Here is a 23,670-nt window from a genome sequence, read left to right on the forward strand (position 1 = left end):
CTGGACCATTGGCATTGTCCCAAGAAAAGTGCAGAGATGCCAGCTGTAACTGTTTTGCAGTATATTTTTTTATTCATTTTTTTTTTTTTGCCAAACATACTGCAGGTTCGTTGGGAAATACTGTTTTTCTTACATGGTATTCCTGCACATGTATGTTGCAGGAAATGTAAAAATACTGTTTTTCCACCAAATTACCTCTTTCCTGCCATCAGATACTGCAATGCTGTTTCCAGGTTGACAACCCTGCACGTGTGTAGTGTGATTCAGACAACTTGTGTATAACTGGTCAGGTTCGATAACGACATCATACTTTGATGTACAGTGTACTCCCGTTATAACGAACACGGTTATAACAAAATTATGGTTACAACGAAATAAAAGTTTGGGCCACAATGTTATCCACTCTGTACTTTTTTATCGTTTATTTGTTGGATTATAACAAAATTTCGAATGAAAGAAAACTGCTGGTCCCTCGGACTTCGTGATAACAGGAGTCCACTGTATAGGCTGCATGCTAGTAAAGTTGTGAGGATAGGCTCCAGCAAGGAAGCAAACCATTTCCTGCATTTTCCATTTCTTCTTCTTCTTCTTCTTCTTCTTCCAAGTAAGTGCAGTCCACCATCTGGTGTATTTTCGCACTGTTTGGCGGGTCTGGTGTGATGTATGTACAGTGCCATACAAATAACTACATGATAAACTAAGTGCAGCTAAACTCAAACAGCATTCCCCTTCTATCGGAGCCGGAGTTTCTATACTATTGTACCTCCTGCCTGAAACTGTCAGCAGAGGTACATTTGATGAGGGCTTCTGGCAGAGAGTTCCAAAGCCTTGTATGGAGTCAGGAAAGAATGATCTCTGGTAGAGTACGGTTCTTGCAAAGGGTACTTGAAGCTGTAGACATGGTAGACAGACATTGACCCAGTACAGTTTTGACAGCAGATAATATGTACTGTGTAGGCCATATACGTGTATCTAGCGAGTCCAGTTTTTTGAGAATTGGGACTTCCCAGCAAGGTCACGACTGGTTAGATTTGCGATCGTGAGATAGAGAAATTAATACAGAAATGTATGTGTGCATGTCTCTCGCATTCATGTCAGGATCGGAGCTAAGTGTAATATTTTCATGTGTTGTTAAATTAGCGAAAAACACCTGACGCACAAAATTTGTGAAAATAAAAACCCCCCAAAATATGGTGTATACAGTAGATGGACAGATAGAAACCTATGATTGATTTCGTTGTAATTAATTATTTGTACTCCAGGGCCCTGTTTCATAAAGCTGTTTGTAAAATTACGAACAGCTTACGAGCGACTGGTGATCAGTTCTGATGTGCTATACTTATCAGAATTTCCATAATTTAGCACAAGAGTTTATCACCAGTCGCTCGTAAGTCGTTCGTAATTTTACGAACAGCTTTATGAAACATCCCCCAGATATCACAAAATCTGGTTGTTTGTATGTTTAGTTGCAAGTAAACTAGTATTTAAAACTTGCTATCGGCCATGTTTTCCAGGAGCTCCTGACATCATAGTCATGGACACAATGGTACTGTAATTCTTAAGTGATGTTTGGTTTATTTATTACCTCCGCCAAGGGGGGAGGTTATGTTTTCGTTACCGTTGGTTTGTTTGTTAGTTGGTTCGTTCGTTTGTCCGTGTGCAAAATAACTCAAAAAGTAGTGAACAGATTGTGATGAAACTTGCAGGAAAGGTTGAGAATGACACAAGTAACAAACGATTAACTTTTGGTAGTGATCCGAGAATTTGGGGGGAATTTATGAAGGATTTTTGATATTTTGGCAGGTTGGGTCGATGAACTTGGGAGTTTAGGCTGCGCGTATTTGAGGTTTGCATGCGCGCACTCAAACCGCGTGCTCTAGTTTCTGCTAGGGCGAGGCGCGCTGTGCAGCTGAGGGTTTATGACGTAACAAAGGCTTCTATATTGGGAAATCAGGCGGCTTTCAGCACACAATGCAGTACGTATGGGTGGAAATCACTGATCTTAAACAAGATCGGTGCGGGTGGAAATGGGCTGCATGCTTGGCGGAGGTCTGCGCTCTCAGAGTTCTTTTCTAGTTTTTGATATGATTTCAGGTAGGCAGTAGTTTGTGATTTGCATATCATTGTAAACTGTTGAGCATTCCCACCAGAGATAGCGGTGTTCACCGTACATGATGCAACTGATACTCCAAAGAGACGACAGGATTACACATGGCGGTCTATGTCGGGGCCAGAACTTTGATCTGCACAAGACTGATCTTAATTTTTTTGTGGTGATCTTTCTCGGTGCAAGATCATCTCCGCAAACATCATGTGAAGTACAGTAACTCTGGTGTCTAATTTTCCTGGCAATGTTTAGTTGGCTTTTAGGCACTTGTGCCTGGCAAACTTTCATAAATAAAGTGAGGTCTTTTTCTTTTGTCACTATTTTCATTGGTCAGTCTGAATGGTCCTTGTGACACAGCTTCATTAGCTGTCCAATATCATTAAACTTTTTTGGGGTGGTTATTGGGGGATGAAACTCACACTTACACCCATCTGCGGACAACCCTTTAACAATATCTGTTTCTGAAAACTTTGCGGAGTACATGTATTTACATACAAAGTGTAAGTAGCAATGTGTCATTTTGTTATTTAGATTTTATGTAAATGTGCATGTAGCGTTTATGGTGTCCATATTCCAGAATGCATGATTACTGAATTTATGTAAGAAGTTAAGTGCAATATGATTGATACTATTAAAGACGTCATTGAAAAATTGTTGAAAAGTTCTTCTTCTAGCGTTTGCCTGTACTTTACTACTGTACTCGTATTTGCTTGTACTTTGAATTTGCTTACGACGGTAGGTAGGCCTATGTTGGGGAATATGATTATCCTCATCCACAATCAGTGATTTGTTATCACGCCGACAAAGTCTCTAACTTTGACCGAGGAGGTTCAGTAGATGGGGGTCACAACATTACTTGACTTTACATGTCTTTACACTAATTTGACATACACCGTATCAGTTATAAAGAGTTATACATTGTACTGTAAAACATGATATTTTCGCGGCATGAAATTTTCACGAATTGGAGCCAACGGCCTTATTCACGCCATGAAATTTTTGCGAGTTGCCTCTTACATTCAATGCATATAATGTAGACCAGATCTTTAGCGTGCATTTTGATTTCACGAAACTCGGCTCTCGCAAAATTCGCAAAATTAGCATGCACTTGAACGTTCCTCGTTTTACAGTACTTGAAGAGTATACCATATCAGTTGCATTTGTTGGAAGTGATAGGAAAAATGATTACAAAAATTGGCTTTCTGGTTGGGGTACAGTTTCACATATTTTCTCAACATATAGCTCAGATTTGCACTTTTGCACACATTTTTGGGATGGGATTTACTTTTGTTCTATGTGCTTTGTCATTTGCTGAAACTTCATTTCATTTAGTAAATAAACAAGCAAAGTATATCCAACATTATGTTAGCATTCAAAATGAATCTTCAGATTGTTCAGAAAAACTGGCATCGAACCCTGATCATTAAAGGCACAAATGCACCTGTAGGATTCTTCTGTGTATCCATGGAAAACATGAAGCTGTTTGGAATAATTACAACCAGTTGGAAGTCCCATCTCTTGAACGTCCTTTGGTTTGACACGGGTAACACGGGTAACTCCATGATCAGACAAGTACCTAGTAACAGCTTCAGTATGGTGTGTACATGTCTGTGTGTGTGTGTCTGTCTGTCCTAGGAGTTACCACAGTATTTGGTCTGTCTGTTAGTGTGTATTTATGTCAGTCTGTCTGTGTGTGTGTTGTGTTCCACCAGTGCTATCTCGAAGTTCTGCACAAGGGTAAAACAGGTATCATATAACCATCTTAATATCACAATAAGAAACCTCTGCGGTAAAGAAATATTTGTTTCTACACAAATTCCAACATTTATAAGTTCATTCCTAAAAATTCTCAGCAAACTGCCCAGGGGGGTGTTTCATAAAGCTGTTCGTAAAGTTACAAAGGACTTACGAATGACTGGTGATCAGTTCTGATGTGCTATACTTATCAGAATTTCAATAATTCAGCATAAGAACTGATCACCAGTCGTTCATAAGTCCTTCGTAACTTTACGAACAGCTTTATGAAACACCCCCAGAGTACTTATAACACTGATATTGCAAAGTTGTTTAAGCACACAAGTTTAAAGAATCATCCAAATAGGACTATTTTGTAACATTAATATATTAAAGTTCAATAATGGAGTCTTGCAAACACAAATATATCACATCAAATGAGACATTGTGTACATGAAAAATGCTTCTTTTAATCACAAAGCAAGATCTTAAATATAAAATAATCTTTTTAGTTGTTCAAAAGAGGATACACATACTACCACTTCGGAGTGTTGTGTAGAAAGCAACATGATTTCTTACGACTTAATTCACTTTATGTATATCACACAGAATTTGTAAGAGAGCTACACAGCATGTCACAACGTATTACTGAAGACACATTCTATATCAATAATTCAACACTGAAATGATGGGCAGCTATACGAATGTTTACAGGTTTGTAGGCTACATGTAGGTGTAGAAATGACACTTGTAGAAGTGGTTTTGATACATATAAGAGAGTATTCGAAGCATAGTCAAGCATACTGTTCACCAACACTTTGCAAAATTAGTAAAGAAAATAGAACATACCATACATTATGCAGAAAAAAATTAGTCAGTACATGTGGTGATACGTTTCTCTGGACTTTTAAAATGGCAATGCAGGCTTTAATACGTAATGACGATGGTTTAAACCAGCGCTTCTCAACCTTTTTCAACCCGCACGCAGCCCATTTTGGATCCTACAGACTTTCTCGCGACCCAGTTAAATCAAATATGAATTTTTTATTTCATTTCCGGCTAACATCGCGGGTCAATGGTTGAGAAGCGCAGGTTTAAGCGCAATTTTGGGCAACATTGTGAATAAGTGCATACACCGTAATTGCTCAAAGTTATTGCTTCATTTTCAGGCTTGGCACAGAGGTGACACAGAAGTTGCAAGAACTTTATCTTTTACATTGTTCTGAAAGATGAATCAATGATGCTCCAGGGACACTAATTTATGAAGAATCTCACAACTTTGCCAGTGGAGTAGACATTCTATGTGGCTCTAATCGTCCAAGAGCACTTACCGTATATACAACTTGTAGTATCGAATATGTGCATTACAATCTTGGCATAGAGAAGTCACAAGGACCAGGGAATTGGGGTCATTTCATATCATAATTTTTTAATGGTATTTTGTAATTATTATCTGTAGTATAAAAAACATTTTCTTTTTTTTAAAGTTTCCACTGGACCAAAGAAGAAGAGGAGACAACACAGGGTGTTTTACTACTGTATTTAGATTACCTTATACCCAGTTTGCAATGCAGGTCTACAGTACCTAGCAAATGAAAAGTTCAGCTGATAGGCGAGCCGCATTTACTAGGTGTCTGGATAAGTTGACTTGGACTTGATATGGTTGATGCAAAAAAAGGGGGGGAGGAAAGTATTTTCTGGTCTAATAGGGTAATGTAATTCCATTTAAATGGCATCCGAGTCCCAGAGGATCAATCTCACACAATTACACTGTACCTCAGGTGGAATTCATGACGGTAGTTTAAATTTGTATTAACGGTTTCCATTTATTCCATGGATTGGAACAAAATGGGCTTAACTCGAATGCAAGAATCAGTATGCCTTCCATATTAGACGTCTGCTTGCCACACATGCCGTGTCACATGCATCTAGGAACTCAAGCTTTGCACAATCCATGGACAAGACCTACACTCCTTTTAAGAATTCCAGCCACTGTGCACTTTTTGTCTACTCACTTTCACTTGAATGGCCAGAAAAACAACATTACACTAAGGCGGTTCCGCATCTCTTTGCGACACACAATAATGGGCATTTTCACCCAGGATGATGCAAGATCAAGTAGTGATAAGATATATTGTAAGATAGAATGATGATAAAAAATCAAGACAAACCTTTGGTTAAAATCTACAGTAAATCTATATACAAATCGAAACATACTATGTAAACATGATAACTTACAAATAATTGAGAAGAACAGAAAGAAAGAAAGAAAGAAGAGGCAAGCTAAATTGCCGACATAAGATGTAGATATCCTGGAAGCACAATGACACAGCCAACAAATCCTGAATTAGAAAGAGGAAAACAGAGAGACAGAGATAATCTATTATCATTGATCATACAACAATAAACCTTCAGACTGATTCTTATACTAGCTGCGGTCACACTGGCAAAACTTCTCGAAGTTTAACTTCGGAAAAACTCTGCGAAGTTTGCTCACCCGTTCACACGGGTGGCTTAACTTCTCAAAGTTTAAGTCCTCAATGCGTTCTTGAAGTTTGGGCCACTGCTGAGCATGCGCAACCCAGAAGAAAGCGCACACTGTCTGACAACTACTGATTGTTCCCTAAACAATGCACACACATGCATCCCAACGAGCATGTGCTTCGGAGGTACCGCAAGTAGGAAAAAGACTGGTCACAAGACAAACTTTACAAAGTTTTAGCTCCAAACGTTCTGACTACACAAACTTCAAGAATTTGCAGAGGTTCAGGAAATTTCCCTAGTTTGAATGGGAGAGGTTCAGGAAATTTCCCTAGTTTGAACGGGAAGTTTCGCAACAAGCTTTCAGGAAGTTTGCAGTCAGTCTGGTAAAACTCTGAGAACTTACGCTTTGCATAGTTTTGCCAGTGTGACCACGGCTATGGTGTCTGTAAGATATGTCACTCATATCTTACATATGACACTCATATGTAAGATATGACACTCATGTGTTACATATGTCCATCACTCTCATTAAAGCAAGTCTGGAAAACAGCTCGATATTCAGCAGAATATGGAAAAGTATCACAGAACATATATTATGCACATATTTAACAAGTATAAGGCGCAAAAAAAAAATTATATAAAAAATACATATGTGTACAATCGAGTTGATTTTTCACTGAAGCGTTGTCCTAGACATGGGCCATCAAAGTACATGCACATAATTATAGCAAAATGCTCTACATCACTTTTCTTCACTGTATTTCTTTGTACTGGGAATCAATTGTAACACTACGCCCAACAATTCTTTACCCCTGGAAAGACTACACCTCATTGACTTACAGTTGTACCTGATTGAAACCTCCTACAGGTAAAAAAAGACATGAATATGCAAATGTCAAAGTCTGCACCATCAGCATGCATATTCCGAGGCCTTGCATATTTCACTCTAACCCGTTGGGGACGAGTCCCGAGTATACTTGGGCAGGTGTCTATGGGAAATGCATGTTGTAGCAAAGTCAGTACGTCCTCAACGGAAAGACCCCAGAGCATGAGGAAACACGGGTGGCCCAATTAAATTGATCTTCATTTGCTGCTCACCAAGGTACATTTGAAAACCTTGAACAGCTCGGGGTCAGTGAAAATGTGTATCAAAGCATACACTCATTGGTAACGGTTGACTCAAGTCGAGATACTTCGGCTGTGTGTGTACATACATGGTGATTAGCGATAAAGCCATACACAATTCATTACAGGGATTCTTGAATGTATGTGAGCGGAGTCTGCTTTCCTACTCTATGGATTCTCACACACTGGGTCTTTAATACAATCTGGTGGTTAGTATTATTGCTTTTAGTTTTCTGAGTTCTCGAACATATCATTTTCATCCCAGATTTAAGCCATCACCTGCTGTTAATTAGTGAATCATTAAATAATGCAAAATAGTTGCTTGTGATTAGTACTCATGAAGATACATATAGTATGCCACAGTGTATGTGTAGCTGAAATCAAATAACAATAGTACAATAAAAAATTACCCCAGAGCAACTTTCAACACATATCAATAGAAAATGACAAGTTCCCCATCTTCACCACCAGTAATCATTTCTACAGCCTGACACTATCTGCACTTTTGTAGTTTGTTGAACATATTTGACAATACAATCACTCTGTTTTTAAATTAATTTATTCTAATATTCATCAAAACTCTAAAAACTGAACTGTCAGATCATACAATGCATTACGAAGGCTATTCTTTCTTTCTTTCTTTTTGAAATTATGATTATTCAGAATACGAACTAAACAACAAAACAATCCAGGGTCTTTTTATATCAAAATGTGGCCGATATTACAAGTCTTTTGATATACACCGTACAACAGAGCAATCCAGCACATGAGCTAAAAACTGTTGACACTCATAAACCAAATTCACCTGTAGACAAGAGATCTTGGTGTATTTACCCATCATTTCAATCACAGTCCCCTTTTCTATCATGACTACAAGTACTCTCAGTTTAGTGGCAGTCATCTCATTAAGTGGCATTTCAAAAATCCCTCTGCTGGGTGTGCGTTTTTTTTCTTCATATCTCTTATAAATTTGGCATAGATGAATGTTTGAGCTAGACATGTGTTACAAAGATGAAGGCAGTTAAAGGCATGAACTGGTTGGTTTTGAATCAAGCAAGAACAACGATGACTGCAGTATTCAATATTGCTTTTTGGAAAGAGCGACAAGCAGCGATAGGCATCTGTGATAAGAGCAGATGAAGCTCCATAGTATAACATTCTATAAAATCAATTACTACTTAGGCATTTCAAGCAAGAAAATGAGACGAAAGCTATCCTTCTTCACGAAGTACATGGTAAATGCAAGTCTTTGATTTGAACAAATTACAAGGTCTAACTAACTGATATACGACAGAGACATCTCAACACTATATCATTTGCCTGCTATTGATAAAAAGACTTTTCAATAAGTCTGCTACAAAAAGACTTTCCAGGAAGTAGGTTACAAAAATGTAATTACTGGTATACCATGTCCACTTTGTGTGACTAAAACCCACTTGCTGGGCCAAACATACAAGAAATCAGTTCTTCCATTCTGTCTTTCCACACATTGGCAGCATTCAGAATATGTACGAGAAATATGATAAAGACAGTAATTTCAGATTGTGCAATGAACGCTTGATTCCATTAATGCATCCAGTAAGGGCAGCTTGCACGGAATCAGCTAATTGATGGTGCAGAGTATGTTCACAAATAATTCTTGACTCTTTTTTTTCCCTCCTCAAAACAATATCTGGCTCAAATACCTCATCCTTTGCCATGAAAACTCCTTAAAACCTTCAATAAAACTACTCACAACTGTATAAATGGCTGCAATTAGCACAGTAGTTCACCTTAAATCAAGCACTTTGGTATGAGTTATCGCTTTCTTTTTTCATAGCATCATAATGCAGTATTACATTTTTTTTGTGAAATACAAAATTTTGTCAAACTCACAAATATCAAAAGTTGCCAGCACTATAAAATCTATTGTGTTAGAATCCAGAAAAGGGTTGCAAATTAGTAAGGGATCTGGTCTGAATTTCATAAAATGCCTATATGGAGAAAGGTAGGGAAACATCTGAAGCCTTTTTTGTTTTGGGTTGTTGTTGGTTTTTTTTTCAATGAGAGTAAAAAAGAAATCATGAGTCAAGCTTGAAAACTTCAATAAATGTTAAGAATTGGCTTGACACAAAAGGAAGACTAAATCTGATGTGGAGGTATGCCTCAAAGTGGTGATTTCTTTGTTCATTCTTAAAACCTTTTATGTACTTTGAGTATCGATTGACACAGAAGACCACATAGTGTATTTCACACTGTCCAAAGTCCCTGACACAAAAAGGGTTAGGTCAGCATGGCAGACAACTTATAATCATCTGTGAAGCAAATCTGTCTTAGTGAACAATAAATAAATAAATAAAAAAAATCCCTCCCTACCCACTCCCCTTGCCCATCACATCCCACCCCATTCTATGAAACATTCCAACATTCCGACCATCACCCAGAGAACTTGTGTTTTTCTTTCCATTCTGTGATTTCCCTTGGCCACGCCTCCTGCCGGTAACCATGGAAACTGTGTGGTTTCCTTTCTGCCACGCCTCCTGTGCGGTGGTGAAGCATGGAAACTACGACGTGATGTTCTGGACCGCCCTCCCATTGCATTCCCGGCACAGGATGTGATCGTCCAGGGGGTAGCAGCCCCGCCCGTCCGCCTCCGACGACAGCTGGACCCCACAGTCCTGTAAAGAGGAGTAGTATAACATGTTCCTTAACAACACAGACTCACATTTTAATCTCTGTAGCCATGCAGCCTTACTAATCTGAAGTACAAACACCTTCATTGGGGCAAAATTGTTGTTTGGTCTTATTTCCCTAATCAATATCCCCATTCATAATTCATGCATCACAACTAGCATCTTCACGGGTGAATGCAGATATTAATTACAGTTTGTACGTATACCTTTCACACTATCAACTAGAAAAGTACTTGGAGAGTGCAGATCTCCACCAAGCAGCTCATTTCCACCCACATACACCCGTACACCTATGCTGAAAATGTCCCTATTTCCCAATGATAAACAATCCTGAGGTCTCTACCTTAGCTTCCTCCTGCGCCTTGAGCGCGCGCTCAATGCACATATGCCTCAAATACTCGCAGCTTGAACTCCCATGTTTGTTGGCCCTATTTTTCAATGACAAAGAATCCTTCAAAAAATTCCACTGAAATTTGCGGATCCAGACGGCAATCCGGATCACTACCAAAATTTAATAATCAGTTCTTCTTGATAGTGATTTCCACCTAATATCATAGTCCTACATATATATCACTTGCATGATTACATTCCTTGACCATCCAAACATACCCTCACTGCCGACCAGCCGTCGCTGCCTCCGCCGCACTTTCTGGCCAACAGCGCTAAGGCTCTGAGGGTTGCAAAAGCAAGCGCGCCATCTAGTGTTCATGATGGACCCTACCAACGATAAAGAATCCCTCAAAAACTTCAACAAAAATCCTGGATCCAGACAGTAATCCGGATCACCACCAAACTTTATTCATGTGTTTCTTTTGCCATTAATTAACAACTTTCCTGAACATTTCATCCAAATCCATCCATAACGTTTTGAGTTATTTTGCAAACAGACAGACAGACAAACAGATAACTGAGACAAACAGACAGACAAATAGACAGACAGACAGACAGACAAACAGACAACTGAGACAAACAGACAGACAAATAGACAGACAGACAAACAGACAACTGAGACAAACAGACAGACAAATAGACAGACAGACAAACAGACAACTGAGACAAACAGACAGACAGACAGACAAACAAACAAAGCAAATGCTGGCATAAACGTAGCCTCCTTGGTGGAGGTAATATTTGCTACTTACGCCTACATTTCATCACATTGGTGATTTCTTACAGATGCAACAAAGTGTTATGCATACCACAACCGCTCAATTTCACCTCACGCTCCTCTTGAAAGGAAAGGAAACCCAAACCCAAAGAGCAATGTGGATTGAGTGAAAGCAGCAACACTAGTAGAACACATCAGTGAAAGTTTGAGGAAAGTCAGAGAATTGATGCAAAGTTATGAATTTTTAAAGTTTTGGTGTTGGAACCACTAGAAAAGGAGACTACTGGAGGATATGATGTCATATGTGGACAAAAATATAAAGGACATCATAACCTCTAGTAGTCTCCTCATCCAGTGGTTCCAACATCAAAACTTTACAAATTCATAACTTTTGCAATCTTTCATTATCAATCACTACATGACGCATTGAGAATTGACCAAACACAAACGAAAAGGAAAAGATTGCTCAAGATTTCTCCTCTCAGATATTAATATTCCTCCGTGCAAACCTACGCAAAGACTATAGCACTAAGCTACTTCTACTACTATTGCAACTAGCCGAGCTTACCTCACACTTGTAGCACTGGACATGGAAGCTTCTGTCCAGGGCAACGATGCGCACGGTTTCCTCTTGACCATCGTCCGGCATAATCGGCTGCAGACACACCGAGCAACGAGGCGCAAATTTCCTGCAAGGACAGAACAGGCATGGATATATGACTCAGATGACTATACGACGGCTTACTAACATAGTGTAAAAGTGGACATTTTCGCGCTCAGCCAGGTAAGATGATTTTGGTACATTTTTAATTCTACTGATGGACACGACAACTGAGTGAGCAGTTTCAAACAGCTAACCACTGCCATGGCAGTAAACTTCTTTGGTAGCACATACCACGGTAACAGGTATACTCTGGTCTGCCTTTTACAACATTTAATTCACTCATGGCACAGGACTTGAGAATGAAAAGAAAATGGCAAATAACACAACAGTTCGTCGGGTGCCCGTGCATTGGCCGTTAATGCAATACAATTTGTATTGCGTTAACGGCCAATGCACGGTCACCCGACGAGTTATACCACTTAAGTATACTTACAAGGTGTATCTTGTAATGAAAATATTACATTTATATACAATAAGCAAAAAAAAAAAAAAAAATTGCACTTTATCAGTCTAGATTCACATCACAGGAAGTGCTGAAAATTTTTCTTACTACAAAAATTCCGTAAACAGTATTCAAATTCAAAGATAGTTTCTCCTTGAAGACATCCTTGCTTGTTCTACACCAGCAAAAATATGACCCTTCGTTGGTCAAGTGCATGAGGTGTACTGACAACACCAGCTCAAACTGCAATTCCTGAAAGCATTCCCGCATGCAGCAAATTTGGAACACTTGCATTTTCTGGGTCATATTGTATCTATTAGTGAATTTGACTACTCCACGCTTTCCATTTCATTTGGAAAAGGCAAGACTTTTTCTGAATTGCAATGTCACTACAACCAAGAGGTATATGCTAGAAAGAAATCTCGGAAGCTTCCAACATTGTGCCTCATGAAGGGGACTGGTGTCTGGTGAGGAAGAGTGGTGTATAATCCTTTCTCTTTAATACCTATGGAAGTCTTCAATGCAGTGGATCTGGTTTGTGGCATCCACCGTGAAAGGGACACCATCCAGGCTCTTCCCACAGACCACACAGGTAAAGCAGTCGGGGTGATAGGGCTTGCCAGTGGCTCTCAGAATCTGGTTGGAAAGAAGAAAGAATGGGTAAAATAAGGATGATTCCAAACAAAACAATCATGACGCTAGATTTTCTTATGATTGCATAATTGATTCAGAACTTCCAATATATCACACAATCTGATTTATCTTATCTTACAATATATCTTGCAGACCAGGAATCCCCATTGTAAACCCTCCTCCTCCCCACTTTTTCTTTTTCTTTCTTAAAAACAGAAATCCTCTGTTATGCAATTATTCTCGAGACCTGGGCCCTGTTTCATAAAACTTGTTATCAATATCAAATTACGATAGTTGTTATAAGCTACTGAAATCCTTGCATCTCATTGGCTGAGAGCTAATTTGTCATAGAAAAGTGGCAGTTGTTACTGATAACAAGTTTCATGAAACGGGACCCTGATTTACATCCTGGCAAATGAAATATCCAGTCATAGAAATTACTGCTTGTCATGGTGCAACATGTTAACCCACTTGCATTCAATAATTTGTAGAGACCATTTAAGTATTGTTTTATTCTGTGTAGCCTTCAGCAACTCACTATTCACTCAGGCAAAGAACAAACACAATAACAACAACTACTGATGCTCAGTATGAGGCCTGCTATTGTTATATTTTTTTATTGTTACAATCAATCCCAGGACTACACTGATCTGTTAAGAACTGCAAAAACATGCTGAAAAAAAAATCAGTTAAATAACAAAGGTATGTAGATAAGTCTGAGGAATAAGATAACATCCCCCCACAAAAAAAAACTATGAGTAAAATAAGTAAATAAGTACATAAATAGATAAATAAAGAGAAGATATATATCAGATAAGACAAACAAAATACACTCAACATAGCACAGAAGAACACAACAAACTACATCAAATCACACAGGACAGAACGAAACGGAAGCAGACACAAGAAAACTCACTCTGTCGGTGATGGGCTTGGAGCACGTTGAGCATCTCTCCAGCGAGTTGACGTAGCAGGCCTCGCAGAACGCCTTTCCTTCCAGCGCGTAGAACGGCTGGCCCCGAAGCTTGGTGTTACAATTGTTCTCGCAGGTGAAGCAGTCCACGTGGTAGACCTGGTCCATGGCCGTACAGCCGTTGTTCTCCCCGACCACTTTATTTTTGCAACGGGCACAAATTCCTGCAAAAACACACATGCAATTTCAATTTCAGTTTCAATTTCAATATCAGTCTTTATTGTCCATTCGGAAAGTCTTCATTTCATGTCTTACACATATCAAATACATCAAACATTAAACAAAAATCACAAGATATTCATCATGAATACAATTTTGACATATAATGCCACCATGCTTGATTTGAGATCTAGCATCCCACCAAAAATCTGACACTTCATTTTACTATTGATTTAAATATTGCACTTCTGAGAACAAAATTTAACACCATCAAACAAACACGGTATATTATTTTTTGATGTGCACATATCAGGTCTAGGAACATAATCTAACATTTGCTGCATACTAGCCTGACAATAGTTGTTCCTAACAATCCAAATACTTGTTTACGTCTTGTTCTACAACGTACATACAAGTAGCAACAAGCACTGCATGGCCAATAGTGCATGCAAACTTCAATGCCAAGAGTGCATTACAATTAGAAGTAACAGGCATAACTGTACAGCTTGTTACCAGGGCCTCTATAAAACAAATTTGTGTCACATGTGAATGTACCATAACAGATATCTTAGAAATTGATATATGTGTGAAGAAAATCTGACTTTTTGCTGTGCTACTGGTACATGTATCTCCATGCAAGAGTTGCCATGACAACTGCATCATTTAACTTTCAATGTGAAGTGCTGTAAACAGGATACATTGTGGTATTGAAATCTATACAGTCCACATCCTGTTATGCAGGCAGAATCTACACTACACGGTAGTGTGGTATCACATGGCCAGCAGTGAAACGCCTTTTCTGGCAACACAGTTACTACAGTATGTAGAGTCAGCAGTATGAAATACGTTTCTTCTCCATGACCTCAGAAGTATTTACAGTTCCCGCAAAGAACATGGACAGATGTTTGTGGACTTAAAGGACATGTTCACCTTAATCTATGTTTTGATTGACTGAATGCAGAAATATTAGTAGAACGCATCAGTGAAAGCTTGAGGGAAATCAGATAATCCATTCAAAACTTACAATTCTTTTAGTTAAAAGTCAGTGAAGATATGTCACTGGATGAGAAGACTAACAAGGAAAAGTAGAAATTACGCGGTGCGTAATATATGTCCCCGCCGGAAGTAGCATTTAGTAGCAAAATGTACAATATAGGTAAAAAGATGAAGGTCAAAGGTCGAAGAAGTCAAAGGTCAAAATTCTATGTAGAAGTTCTGAAGCCCTCACCTAGTGCCATCACATAAAGCAAACGGAATCGAAATCGGGTTAGAAATGGCGAAGGAGTAGCATTTTGTAGCCAATGTACAATATAGGTAAAAAAATCAAGGTCAAAGGTCAAAGAAGTCAAAGGTCAAAATTCTGTGTAGAAGTTTTGAAGCCCTTACCTAGTGCCCTCACATAAAGCAAACAGAATCAAAATCGGGTTAGAAATGGCGAAGGAGTAGCATTTGGTAGCAAAATGAACAATACAGGTTAAAAATCAAGGTCAAAGGTCAAAGAAGTCAAAGGTCAAAATTTTGTGTAGAAGTTTTGAAGCCCTCACCTAGTGCCATCACTTAAAGCAAACGGAATTGAAATCGGGTTACAAATGGCGAAGGAGTAGCATTTGGTAGCAAAATGTACAATATAGGTCAAAAATCAAGGTCAAAGGTCAAAGAAGTCAAAGGTCAAAATTCTGTGTAGAAGTTTTGAAGCCCTTACCTAGTGCCATCATATAAAGCAAACGGAATCAAAATCGGGTTAGAAATGGCGAAGGAGTAGCATTTTGAAGCAAAATGTACAATATAGGTCAAAGGTCAAGGTCAAAGGTCACAACTGAAATTCTGTATACAAGTTTCAAAGCTCCCATGTAGTGCTATCATATAAAGCAAACAGAATCAAAATCGGGTTAGAAATGGCGAAGGAGTAGCATTTTGAACATTTTGATCACACACGGACGGACACACGGACGGACACACGGACGGACGGACACACGGACACACACAGGTACGGAGCCCGTTTCATAGTCCCCTGCTCGAACTCGTTCGGCGGGGACAATTACAGTTTTGATGTCACATGCGTAGAGTGATATATGAAAATACAAACGCAACTTTTACAGGAAACAGTCAAAGGACAAGTTTACCTTTATAGACATATGGGTTGAGTGAATGCAGCAATATTAGTAGAACACATCAGTGAGAGTTTGAGGAAAATCGGACAATCCATTCAAAAGTTATGAATTTTTGAAGTTTCTGCTCACTCAAGGCTGGATGAGAAGACTACTATAGTTTTGTGATGTCACATGTGTACAACGATATAAAGAAACAATATAAAGAAAATTGAACGTATTTTCACTTTTCTCACATAACAAAAGAATACTTGACTTCTCTCTTTCAGAAAGCAGGGGGTATAATATTACCCTTAACATATGTCAGTAACAAGTCGAAGAAATGTGCACTTTATTCAAAAAGTGAAATTTTGTGAAATTCTCTTTTTATTTTCTTTATATCGTTGTACGCATATGACATCATACACTGCAGTAGTCTTCTCATCCAGCAGTGACTGCGCAGATACTTTAAAAATTCGTAACTTTTGAATGGATTGTCCGATTTTCCCCAAACTTTCACTGATGTGTTCAACTAATATTGTTGCATTCACTCAATTCACATGAATATGAAGGTGGACTTGTCCTTTAACTTTAATTGTTTCTCATAGAAGGAGTATATACATGTATGTACTACATTGTAATGCACTTACTCATAGTGGTAGACAAACGAAACAACCTGATATCCTAGATTTGTAGCCATTTGTATATTCAATAGTTTCTAACTTATTTCTTCTATGCTTGCCACTTTTGTAATAATATTATATTTCATGTTTTGTAAGTATGTATATTGCTTTAACTATTGTACATGTGTTGTACTCTCATACCTCTGAAGGGGGTCGACAGAGTTAATAAAATATCATATCATATCATATCATATCATATCATATATCATATCATATATCATATCATATCATATCATACCATATCATATCATATCATATCATATCATATCATATCATATCATGAGGGAATCATCAAACCCATACATGCAGACATGAAAAGACTACACTCGTATAAGACAAAAAGTCATGTCCATCTCACTAAAATTTTCAGACTTTAATTCTAGGACGATCACTCAACTCACGGAGGTACAAACTGCTTGTACCGTCTCCATGCTCAACTCCTACAGGGGGTATGAATCACTAGAGTAAAACCCCTCACCCACAGCTAATACCAGCCAGAACACCAGCCCTACGCTAGCCCAGTAAATCAGGGGGATGGGCCTTGTAAAATCTGCTACATTCACCGACAAGGCAGGGTGACCCTCAGTAAGGGTGAAGGACCTTGAAAGAAATTCCCCAGATGCCTTTCATTCCAGCCACAGAAGATTTAAAATGTGAAGTCCAACAGATCTCAAAAATTACCAGTTGATTAGTTTCTGTTTGATGCATTAAGGCTGAGAATACAATATATCCACAGGATAAAATGTAACACATTTATTTGCACAAAGTTATGAGTATGAAATGTACTAAAAATGAATATGTCAACTTGGTGCTTTGATATTATTTTTTTAGATTTCTCTCTAAATCATTACCCAATCCAGTAATTTATTTCTAAATGACCATATGCTTATATATGTTGCAGAAATATGAAATGCACACCGGCCAACCTTGGCTCAACACAAAATGTGGTATTGAAAATTTTATATCAAAATATCACAATGGTAGTTCATGACAGCTTTAAGGGATATGTCATGTAGCGTCATGCTTGAATAATGGCGTAACAATCCTAGAATGCACAATATCATTAGCAGCAATTGCTGACGCACCGAAAATAAGAGACATGCACATAGTTCATATCTGTCCATAAAACTTCCTAAAAGCTAGGCTAAAGATTTCTACCCTTGAATTTCTGTACAGCTCATTCACTGTGATCAAATGATCAAGGCTAGGATAGTGACTGAGGGCATCTAGAACCAAAGAGCTTAAGGGCCAACTCAATGCTGCTTTCCTGATGTGCACTTCACAAACATTTATGTTCACCCTCAATTTTTTTTTCACTTTTAAAGGGATTGTACAGTTTTTGTTGAGACCTAATTTCAGATTTCTAACATTTTTTGGTGAGATAATGAGAAACCTCTTATGAAATATGAAAGAGCATGTAATTCTATGAGGAATTCAACGTTTATTTGATGAAAATTGGTTTTGAAACGGTTGAGATATTAAAAAAAAAGAGCAATTCTCATAAAGTGTGGGACCCACACTTTATTACGATCGCTTTGTTATACTTTGTTTTTGGATGTTTCAGTCATTCCAAACCCGATTTTCATCAAATAAACTTTGAATTCCTCTTAAACTGGTATGCTCTGTACTATATCATAAGTGTTTTCTTGGTATCTCGCAAAAATTTAAAAGCCAAATTTTCATCTCCACCAATACTGTACCATCCCTTTAACATGCTAAAATTTCAAAAGCTGAGGACCACTCTGTAATATTGCTGAGTATTTTATATTAAAATCATATATTGATTGTTCAGTATAAACTAAAGCTCCCCTTTTAAAGCTTACCATCTTTGCAGAGTTGATGCAAATCATGGAGTAATTTGATGGAAAACATCTTCTTCTCTTTAAATCCATTTTAGTAAGAGGACATGTTGTCGGGATCTGTCAGCAAGCTACTTGAAGATCTGAGAGGCTGCAGAATCATGACATCCCAATGGAATGCTGCTTTGATCGTCTGTCTACTTTCCATAGGATTGCAACTGTTTTCCCACATTTTGTTTCACAACATGCATTCATAAATGATGGCCCATGCTATGTGGTACGTTCTTTTAGGTAGCCTATTGTTTTGTAGGAGTAGGGGCATAATATACTGTATACGCCATATCTGGCAGGGTTTTCATATTCACAAATTTCCTGTGCTGAGTGCTAGTTGCAAATTCAACAACACAAAAAATATCAACTCTGATCCAGACACGAATGCGACGTGCACATTTCTCCATTCATTTCTGAACTCCACAATCGCGAATTCAACCACTCGCCAAATGATCGGGAAGTCCCGATTTGCAAAAAAATTAATCTTTCTAAGTATTGTAAAACCAGAAACATTCGCGGCATGAAACATTAGTGAATTAGAGCTGATGGCTTTTGTGCGGCATGAAACTTTCATGAATTGGCGATTGGCATTCAGTACATTGTGTGTGAGACAACAACTTTCGCACGCATTTTACTTTCTAAAATCTTGGCTCCTTGTGAATTTGTGAAAGTTTGATGCACACAAAAATTTCTGGTTTTACATAATATGGAGCATACAGTATCTGTCTTGGTGAAGCACACTGGTATACCACACTTTTCTAACAGTCTTTCAGAATATAGTGGGGTAAGGAGAAGTAAGAGTTTGTTGTAAATAGAAAACAAACTTTGAACGTAAGACTCACCAAAGAACTCCCCTTCAGTCTCTCCCATGCTGCCCATGTTAGCAACAAGAAGATTGGTGAGGGCGTCAATCTCTGCCTCCGCTCCCGACTTGGCCGGTGCCGAGATGGGCTGGTCCGTGGGCTTCGGCACGTGGTAGGACCAGTCCGGCCCCATCGGGCCCGCTGGGGCTGGGGCTAGGGCTGGGGCCGGAGCAGGGGCAGGGGCTGGGGCCGGGGCCCGCGCTGAAGGTGCGGCGGCTACGCTCGATGGTTGCCTGAGAGAGATTGGTAGAGACATGCATTCTGAGTGTTAATATCACATCGATTAAAATGCCAGGTCGTGTCCAGTATATTGGTAGCCCTCTCATTCCTAATACAATTACATTGTGAGACACAGATGCATATTCAATAGTCATTTAAACAGTTATAGACCAACTACAGTAAGAAACACTGTAACATTATGTTAGCCATAATGGGGGTCTTCCACAATAAGAAAGAAAAGTGATTCAATAGGTATGTGTCAGGTGCATTGCTCTGTCAGTGTATAAATAAACTATTGCTAGCCCCTCCCCCACCCATAACGGCTTAAATAAACATTTACATGAAAAACAGAACCAAAACCGAACAGATCTAATAGTCTACATTGTACTTCACTACTTCACAAAATGCTTTATAGCTCATGTGCCAATGCTATGTATTATATGCTGCCACTACACAGCTTCATGAGACACAAACACAAACCTGAAAGCATTTGACACACGGCTTAATTAGAATGGCAGATACATGGCTACAGCTGCACATCTTGAGCTGTGGAGGCTGTCGGACATTTCTTTTCGGAACTTACCTCCTCCCTCGCTCCCTGTAATCCATTGAAATACTAGTAGGAGTGTGAAACTATCCCAAAGTGAGAGAAAAAGATCTGACCACGTTTAGATCTCTACTTTCACTCTAGCTAGACCAGACACCGAAGTGCATCCACGACATCAATCTCTATCAGACTCCTCCACACCAATGCAGATGCGGCTCAGAGCTGGGCGGCCGACTGAATTGTTTGTGGGGATGGGCTGCTGGGGAGAAACGTGCAACCCGACCCGTGCATTTAATACTGGACACAGGATGTGAGTAAGGGGAGGGTGGGTAAGTCCAGACTCCATCTCCCCCCCCCCCCCCCACTCCCCCCACATCTGGAATGAGATCTGTCGACGGTGCCCCATTCACATCAGCGGAAAAAAAGGGCAATCTGAGGCGGCTCATCAGTTAATGACAGTGTCCCCAACATGAGTAAAGACATAACTATGATAGGACACATTCCCTGGAACCACTCCAATCACAGTATGGTGTTCTCATAAGACCCCTTTCACACTGGTGCAATAAGTCAAGCATTTACAGTTTTTGTACATGCCAGCCTTAAGGACTGAAACACTTGGCGACCGGACCTCCTATTTCATCAAGGCAGAATGAACTCACAGAGTATGCAGACAAATAAGACATAATGCCAGCACAACCTTCGGGATTTAATCTTGATTGAAGCATGTGTACATGTACATGTACATATGCACATTCATATCTTTCAAGTGGGAACGGGGTTCGGCATCAACTCGAATCTTTCTTGCTTTCAATCCAGGAGGAAGTTCATCTAAAATTATTCGGATCCATCATCCCGTTTCACTCACAGGATGTATCACTCATCTATTTTGGTGCAGAATGAGCAGTACCAAGTATGTTATCAATCAGTCGACACAGATCAATTTTACAATTTAGGCCAGCAAGTGACAAAGATCGATGAAGCTTTAGGTGACATTCCTCTCCCATTCATATCAACTCCGATACACCGTAAAGTCAAATAAATTAAAATACTTGAATCTTTATCAAAATCACAGGAATTTTGTAGAATGCAAAGTTTAAAATGCATTCATGTGTGTAGAAATTACAGTCACAAACATTATCATCATATCACATTCACAACTTCCACATGGCTGTACGAAGAAATCTCACTAAAATCATGTTTTGGGTTGATAGTCTGGCAAATCATGACCCCCTTCCTTTTTAATTTGCTATTGCTACATTAAACTTCATCTTGACAATAATTTGATGTTAGTGATACAAACTAAATTCATGTTAATTTCAGCTTCAAAACAGAAACTTATTGAAAATTTGCACTCAGGTTAACGGGAGACTTCCCAACTGATAACATCATAACTTCTTTGGATTCAATCTTATATACTTTAAAGATAATATAAAGTTTTGGAACCTCAAAAGTTTCCCTGAATTTCCTTGTCTTAGTTTGTGTTTCAGGTTAAAGTACCTTTCATATAACTAACACTGTGAGACTTACTCGCCCCAAAGTGCTCTCATGTCTTTAATAGTAATCATGCAATTATGGTTTCGTACCAGAGCCGCCGCCGTTCGACGGCGAGGTAGTACACGTATTGTACGAAACCATTATTGCATGATAACTGCGACCAGCAGGATGCAGCCCCATACAAAACACGTGTACGCATAGCTAACTGCGACCAGCAGCCCCATATGCATAGCATAATGGGGCTTCGCATTGTAGCATTCAGGATCATGACAGATTTAGTATCACGGGTAAATATCAACTTAAAATCCAAAAATTTCTTCAATTTGAAGTCTTACCAATTAAGTTGAAGTATTGAAAACAGGCTTTGGGCAACGTTTGGTTCTGCCAATAGTCCCTTTCTGTTCAAATTGATGACGGAATGTGACTCGGTCGAGAGGACCTTGGGAGAGCTACATACACTGAATACTACGGCCAGCGCATGCGCACACATCACATGCGCACAAATTTAAAATCCATGAACTGATGAGATGTTTGTGCGCACATGCGCATGTGCTGGTCGTAGTATTCAGCTTAAAAGAACCATCTTTGTAATAAAATCTGTTTGTTCTCAACTATTCTGTTGGCTTCTGTTGTTTTTCTATGAAACTATATACAGCTGAAGTATTTCCCTCCGTAATGTAACGCCAATCAGTGGAACCACACACATACCACAACGAAGCAAAATCATTCAAATGTTTGGAAGCAACTATACTGACATCGCAAATACGTCAGAACTATCCATTAAAGGAAGTAGAGCATTTTCCTCCACTGCGACATATGACAAAACTTCTGGTAGCCTAGTATACAAATAGTACAGACTGATCATACACCATATGTTTTATCATCCAAAGTTTGCATATATCCTAATTGATAATGATGCCATTATTTTCACTTCAGATTTTTTTTTCTTTTGCAATGATCTCAGAATTCCAAGAATTTGTGATGGGGCTAATCACCAACATGTTCTAAATTTTCCTTATGCCACTGAGCCACGATGGCTCGTAAATGACTGCTCATGTCCCGGGCCAAATAACCACCCACATAAACCTCGCAAACAGATGTAAACAAACAGCCTATTCCAGGCATCATGCGAAGCAGATGTGACGTATGTTCAAACATTTTCCAGTAGCAATCGTGCACATTCGCGACGATGTTTCTACAAAATCTTTCCTTGCTACCAATGAAGAAGGCAGCAACAATAAAGACAGAAAAGATGAGATATATACGCGTGTATGTCATGTCTTTGGAAGTTGAAGCGTATTGCTGCTTCTGGAATATATAGTTGAAGCTGATTTTCAAGATCTGGGCTCCATGTCATAGAACGTTTCCATGATGATAGCAACTCTTTGCTACGATGGCAAGCGTCATGGTAATGACAAGAATCCTGCTTCCCGATTGGTTGTTGCAACAAAAAGTTGCCTTTTTTAGCAAGAATTGATATCCTTGAACATTTTTTGTGAAATAAGACCCCAGACTTTTTAACTTTGACAAACACTTTGCTTTATATCAAAGCAAACCTCCACATCACTCCATTACGGTTAGCCTCCTTCTTTATCAACAACCACAAAATTTCAACACTTCATGCTTTGGCACCAACATCTGAGACAACAGAATATTGTACATGGCTGTCCCAAAGTTACAAATACCACACTAACATACGGTAAGTCCAAAGCTCTTGCATAGTTCATTACAGTGTCACAAATACCGAAGTGCATGGGTTCATGCCGGTCCAGATATGGGCAGTTTATCTGAGGTTAAAGGGACATGATACCACATTCCACATACGA

At 39.0% G+C, this 23,670-nt stretch overlaps 1 protein-coding gene across 1 annotated transcript in view; it reads right to left on the reverse strand.

Moving 5' to 3' along the window:
* Positions 1–9,837: 9,837 nt before the first annotated feature.
* The window catches only part of LOC139734038 (lipoma-preferred partner homolog), a 51,645-nt gene continuing 37,812 nt past the window's right edge, over positions 9,838–23,670 (reverse strand). Inside the window, exons 5-9 of the mRNA XM_071644845.1 lie at positions 19,564–19,817; positions 13,886–14,106; positions 12,842–12,972; positions 11,799–11,919; positions 9,838–10,107 (exon numbers count right to left, since the gene is read on the reverse strand). Coding sequence (XP_071500946.1) covers positions 9,994–10,107; positions 11,799–11,919; positions 12,842–12,972; positions 13,886–14,106; positions 19,564–19,817 — 841 coding nt within the window. The 3' untranslated portion in view covers positions 9,838–9,993. The remainder of the gene's footprint in view (positions 10,108–11,798; positions 11,920–12,841; positions 12,973–13,885; positions 14,107–19,563; positions 19,818–23,670) is intronic.

Source organism: Diadema antillarum, unplaced genomic scaffold (assembly GCF_040938485.1).
Source record: "Diadema antillarum isolate AM-2024a unplaced genomic scaffold, OU_Dant_1.0 seq00000507_RagTag, whole genome shotgun sequence".
Lineage (NCBI taxonomy): Eukaryota > Metazoa > Echinodermata > Echinoidea > Diadematoida > Diadematidae > Diadema > Diadema antillarum.